The 12,512-nt window shown below is 37.6% G+C and overlaps 1 protein-coding gene across 1 annotated transcript; it reads right to left on the reverse strand.

The window, feature by feature from the left end:
• Positions 1 to 3,024: 3,024 nt before the first annotated feature.
• LOC102705105 (alpha-L-fucosidase 2-like) lies at positions 3,025 to 12,512 on the reverse strand. The gene is made up of 10 exons (XM_006662212.3): positions 12,237 to 12,512; positions 10,006 to 10,151; positions 8,992 to 9,923; positions 7,691 to 7,823; positions 6,677 to 6,835; positions 5,553 to 5,777; positions 5,279 to 5,380; positions 5,068 to 5,203; positions 3,905 to 4,100; positions 3,025 to 3,693 (listed from the first exon to the last, which is right to left on the reverse strand). The coding sequence occupies exons 1-10, from the start codon at positions 12,454 to 12,456 to the stop codon at positions 3,387 to 3,389; spliced, it is 2,556 nt and encodes an 851-aa protein (XP_006662275.3). The 5' UTR covers positions 12,457 to 12,512; the 3' UTR covers positions 3,025 to 3,386.

Genomic DNA, 12,512 nt, shown 5'->3' on the forward strand with positions numbered 1-12,512 from the left:
TTCTTGCGTTGCGTGTTGTGTTCTCTCGTGTGGGTGGGGTGGGGTGAATTTGGCGCCAACGGAACGGAGAGGAGATGGGTTCCATTGCCACGTATGTCTCTTTCCGTTGCATTCTGTTGCAGCTTGCTTTGTTTGCTCCCGCCAAATCAGCAAACTCGTGCCCTAAAGAGAGAAAACGACAAAGGCAATTAATTAATTAATTAATTAATGTGAAAATACACGGTAAGGTGTACTCTCCATCTAGTTTTTATTTTCATCTGGCCCGTTGATTTCTACGTCTGCGAAATGATCATTCGTTTTATTCAAAATTTTGTGTAAATATATCAAAACATAAGTTAGGATTTTAAGGTATATATTTAGTGATAAAATAAATCACAACAAAATAATTAATAAGCATATAAAAAAACAAATGGTTATATAAAGTTGCGCAATTGATTTTCAATGAAGTTTATATAAACTTAACTTTAGATCATGTACAAGTTACTTTCCTATTAAGCGTAGGTTACTCTTGGAAATTGTTAAATTTACTTCTAAAGCCTAGAAACTCCGCAACATGTGCGTACAATGCATTTTTCGTACGTATATGGATGACATTCGAGCTTCGTTTTGTTGCGGTAGTAGGGGAAGTGAGTCCACCTCTTAGAACAACACAGAGAACCTCACTTAAACATGAAGCGGCCACAGCAAATTAGATGGCTCACGTGTCCGTCGCTAGATAGAATGAAATAACACGCTCGCAATCTACGTGTTTGATAGATTTTTGCGTTAAAAAAACAACCTCCGACGGACTTTCAATACGTAAAGGACGGTATAGTTTTGTGTCATCGAATTAGCTAGATATTCTACAACTTTTACGAGGAATGCTTGCCTACAATTACTGGTAAAAGGTTTGTCCTATAGGCTGCATGCGGTTATATGACAGATGTTGTTTATTGGGATGCTTATAGGAATACTTTAAAATATGCCCTTTGACAATATATTTTACGAAATGGTCTGTTTGGCTGATTGTCAACGTTATTCTTGGTGGCATGACAAAATGTTGTAGTCGTACTCTTCATAAAGGATTTTAGATTTTAGCAACCTTGTTCTATCCACGAAACGCACGCTATGCTTCTTTAAACAATTTCTGTACATTTGTTAATGATCTTCAATTTATAAATAAAAATATATTATAAGCTAGAATATTGACACACCGAACAGCCGAGCGGGGGGAGTCTATTGATTATTTGCAATGTTTCCATTTTAAACTCGTGAAAAACCAAAGTTAGAAAATAAACTACAATAAAAAACCTCAAAAATAACTTTAAATTTAAGATTAAAAATTTAAATTTTGACTTAGTATAAGTAATAGCCAAAAGATAGGATCAGAGTAGGATACGGACAAGTGCTTATCTAGCGTAAAAATAATCACTCAGAACATGATCATTAGATGAAATGGGCATTATTACGTTGGGGACAACTCTGTTCCCGATTCGTTTCTGGATACTGGAAGTGTAGTGCACGGCATATACCAGTGGTATAAGTGATTTTACTATACTTGAGAAGGTATCATAAGATATATCCTAGTATCTAAGATATCAAGATGTACCAATTTTTATATAGAAAACAGTGATATCTCAAGATACTTCCTCAAAAATGAAAATGCTCTGCACCATTTTCTAGTTGTGTTGCTCTCATGCCGCGTGGACAGATGGCGCCACATTAGTTCTGCACAGGTCCATTATTAGTTTCAGGAACTTGCGCATGAAAGGCAAGGTGAACAAGTGGTAGATGCAACAACTTGTGAGCCATGACATATCTGGATGTAGCTGCTATTTTATAGAAATTGATCTAAACTCTATCTTTTTATCTTCTGCTTATAAGAAAAATATAATTTTTTAACCTATATTTTAGGGTACTTGTTTGTTTTCTAGCATTGAGTTTTAGATAGTTGAGAACACGTATATAAAAATTTTTACTAATAAATTGTTTTTATTTGCAGATATGCCCCTAGTGAATCGATGTGCCATATTATCGCATCACATCTCATAAGTAGTGCAACTAGAAAAATAATACAGAATGGTTTTGCTTTTTGTTATTTGCCCGATATTTTCTTACCCATCGCCTAAAATTGCACAGAACTCATTTACTAAGCTTGCATAATATTAAAAACTGCAACTCAGTACAAATTGTGATAATTTCTAGTTTCATACTTATGAGAATTTACTCCAAAGCAGACCTTCTTTTCTACTTTTAGCTTAGAGCATTTATTTGCTTCACTACATGAAAATATACATGGGTAATATGTACATCTATACCTTCTCCTGAAATGAATGACTTAATCCAAGATATCCACTTGAACAATAAACGCTTTCGAGTTTGCAACCCAGAAGAAAACTTGACTTTGTCATAGGGTTTTTCCCTCAATTCATTTTCATCTGTTCATGATTTGATGCTGATGGGGGTAGATGAAGGACATATCATTTTCTAGTTGTGGTGGTATATAGTACAGATGGGCAATGGCGCCATATTAGTTGCTGTGCAGAGGCCCATAATTCCAGGAACTTATGCAGCACTAATATGCATGAGAAGACAATTTATGATGATCGAAGTAGTATATGTTAACTCACTACTTACAAGCAAGGCTCTTATGTAGAAAGCATGTATATATGTGAAGCTATTTTTTACATTCATAGAAATAGATAGGCTGGACCACATAGGACAGATGAATGAAACACTACTGAATTGATGTGCAATAGAACATTTTTCGCAAGGAGTGAACCGCTTGGAACAGTATTACATTCACACACAACTCACAGGTCACGCCTACCATAACAGAATTAGAAAAAAAAAACTCACTAGAATTATGTTTACGTCTAGTAGTACAACTGTAAAAACAATATTAAAAAGGTTTAATTATATCATAATTAGGAACGAGTGAAAAATTTGCACGCATGAGTTGTATCACTTTTGCCAAAACGAAATTACTAGCTAGACCTTCCTCCATCCAGCAATAAGACTAGCAGTATGTTAATCCCTGGCAACTGGAGTAAGTGCTTCCAACCTGATGATGGTGAAGCATGTGTCTCTGATTTGAATATGATTCATACATGCTATTCTTGCTATTAACACATCAGAAAGAAGAACAATTCTTGTGTGCATATGTAGATTATTTCAAAACCGAAGTTCACATAAGCACACGGACTCAACTAGAACACAAAGAAATCCACATAACATGCACTTATTTGCATAGGTGCTAAAGGGAAAGCTGAAACAAATGCAGACAAGTAGAAGTTCGGTATGTGCAAAGAACTAACGAGATTGATTTATTGGCTGTGCAGAAGATTTGGTGAGTTACCCCCAAGTAGATTTCGGTTTTGGATTGACAAACCAGAACTTGTACGTCCTCAGAGAGCCCAAGTCTTCAAGCACTTCAGATCCTTACTGAACATGTGAACTTGACCAGGCCAGACACTGATCGGGGCAACCTGACCCCCATAGTGCAGCTTCTCAACGGAATTCTGGCTGCTGTTAGACCAAAGAAGAGCTTCATGAAGGCTACCTTCCTTCCAGCTGATGTTGATGGTCACACCGCCTCGGGCCTTCAGACCTTTAACACAACCTTGAGGCCACTTGTTTCGGGGTAGGGCAGGGAGCAAGTACAAGTCGCTCCCGGTGCTTTGTACCAGCATTTCTGACAATGCAGCAGGAAATCTGTAACGAAAGAACAATTTGGGCAAGCATAAGCTCAACTAGAATGGAGGCTGATGTAACTGTTATTAGGGCTCTTTATAGTTTCGCAACTTTTTCTGAGCAGTTTGGTTTTAACTACTAAGATGGCTACGTCAAAGAGAGCTGCATATCCATGTCTATGCATGGTTAATATGATTCTAAATTATTAACCAAGATAGATAATCAGTTTTACCCAAAATTTGCATCAATTTGGAAAGGTGGGTGTGCTGTGAACAGATTGCTGTATAGGCCTCCTTCCTTTTCAACCTCGTGTCTTGGATCTACCAAAGTGATCAGCTGCAGGATCATTTTGTATGCATGCTCACTGTTATGAAGATGCGCCCAAAGGGCCATCTTCCAGGAAGTAGACCACCCGGGACCATCATCACCTACTCAATAGATGACAAATCAGATTTCATGAGGCAGAACAGATTGAATTGGAAGTGTTATTAAATCAGCTGTTTCAGAAAGTCGTTGAATGTATGCAAAGTAAATGTTTCTAGCACTACAAGTGTCATGAAACCGTTAAAAAGGATATTAAAGATTAGTTTCCTATCCAACTTAAAAGTATGATTATATAAACTTTCATATGAGAGACCAATTACTGTGTCATCAGTTAATTTTATTGATAGTTGAAACATGACACCCAAATAACTTGGCATGTAGTATTCTTAACGAAAACAGGCCGTAACTTAAGTCTTTTTTTTTCCCATTCTCTCTTATTGAGTTTCAGTGCAGTTTGTAATCCACCAAGAAGTTCCTGTACCAGTTGAACCAAATTGCCTCTGTTTTTATTTGTACATTAAACTCCTTTTTGCTTCTCTAATGAAATAGGAAGAGTTCCCGCCTTTTCCATTAAAAAACACATAAGCAGTATTCAATATTCAATAATCATTCAGAGTCATAGCTGCCGGTTATAACAATTGTTTAGGACATCTCTATGCAATTATCATAAGTGCTCCTATATTATGTATCCCATTATTCTAAGTTATCCTTCTATGTATAAAGCATTGAGATTTGAGAACCTAAGCTGATCAGGATAACTACAATGTGTTTGAAGAGGTAAAACCTCATTGTATTTTTTGCAGTTCGTTTCCATGAAACAAATCATACTTACGCACATGCCATAACTACACCAAACTTTAAAATGATCTCTACAGTTAAAAAAAAGGAGTTATTTGCTTTATATGGAAACATCATAAATAGAAGTTGATTGTCAAGGCAAACCAAGATGATCAAGAAAGATATGCAACAAATTGTTTCCATCTCATAAATATCTAGTTTAAGCTCAAAACAATGAAAGCTTCAAAAGGAGAAAGAATTAGCATTATGCACATTTTTATATTGAATGGGTACCTCTTTTATAGAGACTGTTTGCAACGGCTTTGCAGAGGTCAGGTGTTTTCTCAAGTGACATAGTATGTCCAGGATAAAGACCAAAAAGGTGAGATACATGTCTGTGATGAACTTCAGGATCCTGAAATTCTTGTGCCTGCTCACATAAAACCAGCATTCAGATTTCAGAAAACAACTGGATGGATACAGAAAAGAATGATCATCAACTGACCCACTCCATGATTGTACCATCTCTTGCAACTTTTATTGGTGGAAGCCTTGGTACTGCCTTTTTTATCCTCTGAACCACATCCGTGTCAGATTTTCCTAAAATCTGACAGAATGGAAACGAAATACCATAAAGCCATTAGTATCCAAGCAAATTCATACTTGAATAATTGAAAGGGAAGGTATTCATAACATAATATTGTTATGACTTTATGCTTCATTCATAATGATCTTGTTTGCCTATCCGAGAAAATGTTAAAAGTGGTGAAAAGACTTACATCTGAAGACACAAGTACAGCTGAGAAAATTTCTCTTATAATAGACATGTCCATAGTTGTTGAGTAGCTCACACAGGCCTTCCTACCATCTGGAGCGATGAAATAATGCTCTGGAGAAGTCGAAGGGTTGGTCTCCAAATACTCTCCATCTCCCTCAATCAACCAGTCCAACAGAAATGATGCAGACCCTTCCAAAAGGGGGTATGCTGTTTTCTCCAAAAAGTTCTGCAAATAATGACTTGAATAAAATAACAGATGTAATATTGGTGCTATCGGTGTAACATGAATAGATCACTGCGGATCCCATCTAATCTTCACAACAAGGCCAGGAGAATATCTATCAGTTGCACACACAAAGCAAATGGTAAAAGGAACCAGACACAGCAAGTGTCTTTAACCGTAAAGGACATTCTAGTGCTATTGGTGTATGGTTAAAGTAAGTTGCATTGACGTTACTATTGAACATATTATTTTTTTTCTGTAGTTAGGTGGTGCACATACACAACCTGGTACCAAGCAGAAATCTTTGGTGTTAATAGATATCTCTTGATGCCTTAGAAAAGAAATCAACACATCTTTGCAGCATTCTGAAAAATTGATCCTAGGCAGTGCCTAGGCACCTATTGGGCTCTAGGCACAGGGTGGTCGTCAGAATTTGGCATTTGGCAGCGCAATGGGTGGGTACCCTGCCTTGGAGCTCTGGTATCTGATCTGCCTGTTCTGCACTTTTTTGTTCACTATTCTTGCCATCTAGGCACCCCAGGCAGTAGAATTAGCCCTGCCGACCATCTTGTGTCTATCGCCTTCTTGAACCATGCATCTTTCTGGCGAAACATGTCTACATTGTTTGGCTAAAACACATTGCATTCTAATACATAGAATATCCTGGCATGCCAGCAAGAATGCATCTTAGAAAATTAGAACATAAAAGTGGACAGTGCTTCCTAACTGATAAACAACGAGCAAAATTGAAATATCAATCAAATTTTATCAACCAAAATGACCATCATACTGCAATTCACATATCATACTTTGAAGTGTCAGTACACAATCCAGTAAAGGTTATACTGGAAAGAAATACATGCCATTTAGGACATAAATTTTGTGTCTATATAATTACTCACTTTGTCCATTGTATAACTGTAATGTTCCCACAGGTGAGTGGCGAGCCATGGCCCACCCATTGGCCATAAGGCCCACACAGGGTCACCAGCATCTGGCGATGTTTTAGCCCACAAGTCTGTGACTTGATGACTGACCCAACCGCTAGCTTCATAATTTATCTGTCAGGGAAAAATATCATCAGATCAAATGTGGAAAAGGGATATTCACCATCAAAAAATTCCCTTTAAAAGGAAGTTTCAGACTATACACTGAGCCCACATGGAAAAGGTAATTGAAACTAGGAATGTGGTATAAGGTCAACCTGGTTTACAGAAGAGATGAAAGATTATAACAATGTATGTAATAATCTAATATAAATATTACATGTGCTACACTTATATAACAAATGGTTATGTTTTTTAGGTATTATAATTACATAACACATATTACATGTTTTACAGTTTAAAAACAAAACAAAACATTTAGGTTCTTCGTAGGTAAGAAGCAGCTATACGTACAAAAAAACTGTTACAAACTTTTTACAGACACCGATGTGGCGCACTATGATTAAATCTTGATTTGCGAGAACTTCCAACTAATTAAATCAAACTGTCGAGAATTTAGTAAGAATTTTGGAAGAAATTTCTAGCACATGTAGAACTGCTCATTGCTCAAGATAGGAATTAAAGTTGTTTAGCAATTACTCCCTCCTTCCCCAAATGATCTACATATTTAGATTTGCACAAAGACCAAGGCTGAATTTGCATGCATTGTCTCGCATCGAATTATCCCTCACATCCCTAATTTCAAGGTGAAGGCATATGCATATGAGGACAAAACAAATGTCATGCATCAAGTTTGCATGCATGCATGCTCAGGATGTGCGATATCCATTCAATATGGCAACAAAACTAAAGACACACATGCTATACGTAGATCAATTCTGGAAAAGCAAACAAAGCTAATATGTAGATCAATTCTGGACAGAGGGATTACATGGCAAGCATTGCTAATTTGTACAACTGTGTTCTTACTTTTGCAGTCTTAGTCCCATTAACTGAAAGAGATCCTATGAAGTCAAACAGTGGCTCTTGGCATTCGCTAAGGTTACAAGGAAGCGCGGGCCAGTAATTCATTTGTAGATTTATATTTGGATGGGGAGCTGCACTGGAAAGAAAATAGATAAATCTCAATAGTGAAAAAAGGACTTCCATAAAACATACTTGCAAATGACTGAAGTATAATATATATTTGATACAAAGAAGTCCACAACTCCACATTCACTCTGTACAGAAGGTGAGAGTCTGCACTACCCAGTAGGCACTCAACCCCATCTTTTCGCTTTTGCTTATGCTTATAAACCAAAATTTAAATGTTCAATTTTAAATTTGGAGTTGATTTGGGGTTTTTCCACTGAAGTTTATTACCCAACCTTGTCTTTTCGATCGCTAACGATACATATATAAAAGTTTTATTCACATATTATTTTCATTTGCAAACATGCTGTTTGGCTTTTTCCATAAAAAAGCCAACAATCATCCCCTAAACTTTTTGGTTCAATCGACCAATACATATCTCTCCCTGAAGAAAAAAAAGAAGACTTGTATATATGTCATTTCATGGGCAAAAATTTAAAACAGACGGTTTTTAGAAAATATCATTAGAACTACAGAAAATCTGAAAATTGTGGTAACTCTATCTGAAAATAACACTGTAACACTATATAAAACTATATGGAACATGTAGATAAGTGCATATTTCTCTCAAGCTTCTTCATGTGCCATCAGTTGCTTTTACACTGGTAGTAGCAGAACCTAAAATGTGTGTGTATTATGACATGATAGTAGAAAAATATATACAAGTAATATGATTATTAGCTACTGTATACAGACAATATTGTTTAACCATGTCACAGCAGATTCTTGTGTTGTGTGTGAACGATATGTAGTTACTACAGAGCGGAATGACTACAGCCAAAATTATAAGAGTGAATGAAACTTTGTGACGGCTATTATAACTTGTAACATGTAACTACAGAAGCATTTTTAACTTGTAACTGCAGTTAGATGAACTTCTATATTACTGCTTCAAACCATATGCCATTAGACCTAATACACTTCACACAAACTGACAGGAGCAAATACAATTGACAAACATGTGGGAACTGATGGACAGAGTTCAACAAAGTATGAAACAAATAAAGTTCAGAATTGGTAAACATATGGTAAAGTTGACTTCCTGATGCTGTAGCTACTTTTTTTCTTTTTTGTAAAGTAAAAGCATATTATTTTAAGATAGTAATAATAAGAGAAGACAGATGAAGAAGAAATCATACTCCCATGGTGGTGAAGTGTCATCGTTCCATATTCCTTGAAGATTAGAAATCTGGGTTCCAGGCCTCGAGCAAGAAATTAGTAGATAGCGACCAAACTGGAACAGGAGTTCCACTAGAGAAGGATCTTCATCATCTCTAAAGCTTAGAATTCTGTCTACAGTAGGCTTGTCTGAATTATTAAACCTCTGAAATGTTGAGCACTCAATCATCTGTACAGCACAATCAGATACAAAGGTTTCCTGTGAGTTATTCTCAGGTAGATTAACCAAACTATTCCTTCCAAGGGCATCATTAGAATCTCGTGAAAGTTGCAAGGAAACCCGCTGGAAAAGGTTCTGGTAATCATCCACGTGATAAGCTTTTAACTGTGAATATGGCATGTTCCTTGCTACACTTAATGCTGTCAAAGCAGATGTAGTTGGATCAAGTTTAGAATCAGAAGGATTGACAAATGGCCCTTCAAATGAAGTAGCAGCTGCAAGGAGCAAGACAGCTGAGTCAGCACCAACAAGTTTCAGCATCTTATTATTTAATATTTCCACTGTTCCATTGGCACCACTCGTCTGCAGATAGAGAATAGCAGAAAACTTAATTCCAATTGGATGATCAGAGGCATTGCCATATTCTGTAGGCCTTTCTCCTGGGCAATAACCTTCCATGATAATTTCATTTGTGTTTGTTACACGAATCTGATGGTTTAATGGAGTAGTCAAAGATACTGTAAAGGAGACACCTCCTGGTTTGTCTGCAGAGATTTTAGTCGCAATAACTTGGTGTGGATTTGATGAGAAGTGTTCCCTTGAGTGGACTACCTCCCCAACAGTATAAGTGACATTAACAGTTGCTGTTCGAAGATCAAGGTTTCTTTTATAATTCGTGTACTTCACATGTTCATCAAAGGCCAGATCAATATCACTAAGAGGTTGATATACCTTCAGTTGAAGCATAAGTAATATATCATCAACATGAATATATCAATGTAAACTCTTATTGACTAAAAACTACAATGTGCACCTGTGTCTGATCACCGGATAGGTCATAAGCAACAGCTGTGGCTTCAGCATACTGTCCCCTGTTAACAAGGTCCCTTACTTTAGAAAGAACTGCAGGTGCTTTGGGGTTTGTATAATTACCGGGTCCACCTGTCCATAGAGTGTCATCTGCAAACATAGGTTTAATATGAAGAAATTAACTTTATGCACAGGCGTACCGATGTTATTTTCAAGAAATCCAACAAAGTGAATGCTCAGTGAACAAAAAGTCAAAAGGAGCAGTACAAAATCATCTAACTATAGTTTGGAAGCTGGAGCACATGCAAGATCCACAAATATGTTTGCTACCTTTTTTGTTCAGAAACTAAAAAGATGAAGTCTGGCTCTGGCATAACCAGAACAGCCAACACAACTTGCACGATACTGATGTGAATAGAGGTTGAACTGTTCAAGTGCATACTAGTTCCAGTCAAGGCACCGACTTTGATGATGGATTCAATATTTTTTACCATAGTATGTGTTTACTGTTGGAAATTAATCACTCCAATCCCTCCCAAGAATTCATCACAAAGACACTTGGTGACTGGTGAGGCTGCTAATCTCTGAATACACACGTGCAGAGAAACAGCATTCAAAGACCAAAATGGACTCATGTCTTGGTGACACAGTTACCACAGCCCACGCCCTTTTCTATTTACTTTTATAACTGAAACCAAGAACATATAAATGTGATGGGCAACTGAAGCCACGTCTCATCTGCAATCTGCATGAAGTGCATGCCACATAGACTGTATGAACACGCTAGTCTAAGTTCTTTATTTATCAAGACAAACTAGTATTAGCGTAAGAAAGGGCGGATCCTCAAAGAAATGATGGAGGTATTCACAGAAATTGTGAAGTATTCACATAGTCAATGGTATGATCAAGCATCCTGCAGAAATCAATGGAGAACCTGAAGAGTAAGGCATGCCAAATATACTGTCATCTTCTAGTCATCTAGCACTAGAAGGAAAAAGGTTTACCAAAACATCTAGTTTGGCCATCACAAGCAAATTCAATCAAGATACAATTGGTACATGCTACATTTCTATTCTTGAAACATCAATGTTCCAAGTATTCCTTTGTGTAATAACATAAAAGGTGTTGTTGGTGATAGTATGCATGACCATCCCTGACATTTTTGTGTTATTTATGGCATCATTTATAAATGATTGCATTATCCATAATTTATAAATGTGCATATGCATGGAACATTGCTATTTTTTAATAGCAAAGTGTGACATAAAATTCTACGTAAAATTTTATGCATGTAAGTTTACCGGTATCAAGGTCAAAATTAAAATACCTAAAATTTATTGACTGTAAATTAATTTCTGTAAGAGTAACTAAAATAAATTCAAGAATGGTATTTAAAAATAATACAGTTACAAGAATTAAAAAGGTGAAACCCCAAAAAAAGAAACCGAAGTTAGATTGTCAACAGTCGTTCAGAAATCCTCCTACACCTTGTTAACCTACCATAAATAGGTAAGAAACTGACCACGCCTCTCTCTTTCACACAGTCAATAATCTCCATCGCACTCCCAAACTTATTAATATAGCAGGTGTTGAAAAAATATTTTTTCTGTACGACTATATTTTATCAGCACAATAGTAAATCATATGATAAGAACACATAGCCAGTACTATAACCAGTCACAACCATCTTCAAAACAAATCAATGAATTTGATTAATCCCATAGCCTTTCTTGATCTTCTGGGATCAATGGTTACTTTGGTTCCAACACTTCGCTGATTTGCCTTCAACAACCTGCTAATCCTCATATGCTTTTCTAATCTAGCTCATAACTCTTCCTACTTAACTGACACAACTCATAGAAAATCCTTTTAGCAATCAAGGACAAGTGTGCAGACCTCAAAAGTCACGGATAATAATTGGATGCAAGTCCACAGCCATATAACGACAATCTTCAGTTGGCACAAGCAAAATTCAACTGCTCCCAACAAAACCACATTAAAAATAGTTAATCATATAATGATAATATGCCAACATTCAATCGTTCATGACTCATACCCCACAGCACAGAATCGATAATCACAGCGCATCCCTCTCGAGCAACCAATCGATAATTAGCCGGAAACGAGTTCATGACCGAATCACCCCCATTGGGTCAGCCGCAGCACAGCAGAATTCGAAACGGTTTCTTGGACAGGATGAGTTGAGCTAGGAGGGGATCGAACCGAGCTACTCACGGTTGAGTTGGAGCTTCTCCGATGCGACGCCGCCCCACACCAGGGCGCCGAGGCTGCCGTTCCCGATGGGCGCCGCGTCGGTGAAGTACTTCGCCGGCGACGCGAACGTCACCTCCAGCGGCCGCGCCTCCTCCGCCGGCGGCCACCCCGCCGCCGCCGCCACGGCCTCCGCCTCCGCCGGCCGCCGCACCCACACCCACTCGCCGTCGGCCCCGTCCATCGGGAAATGGAGTGTAGCGGCGGAGGGCGGACGCCGACAAGCGGTGATTTATAAAG

This window comes from Oryza brachyantha, chromosome 10 (genome assembly GCF_000231095.2).
Source record: "Oryza brachyantha chromosome 10, ObraRS2, whole genome shotgun sequence".
NCBI lineage: Eukaryota > Viridiplantae > Streptophyta > Magnoliopsida > Poales > Poaceae > Oryza > Oryza brachyantha.

Coding starts and splice junctions, on each gene's coding strand:
- LOC102705105 (XM_006662212.3), bottom strand. CDS start 12,456: ATGGACGGGGCCGACGGCGAGTGGGTGTGGGTGCGGCGGCCGGCGGAG. Junction 10,152..12,236: donor GGAGAAGCTCCAACTCAACC/GTGAGTAGCTCG, acceptor CTATGTTTGCAG/ATGACACTCTATGGACAGGT. Junction 9,924..10,005: donor TATCCGGTGATCAGACACAG/GTGCACATTGTA, acceptor CTTCAACTGAAG/GTATATCAACCTCTTAGTGA.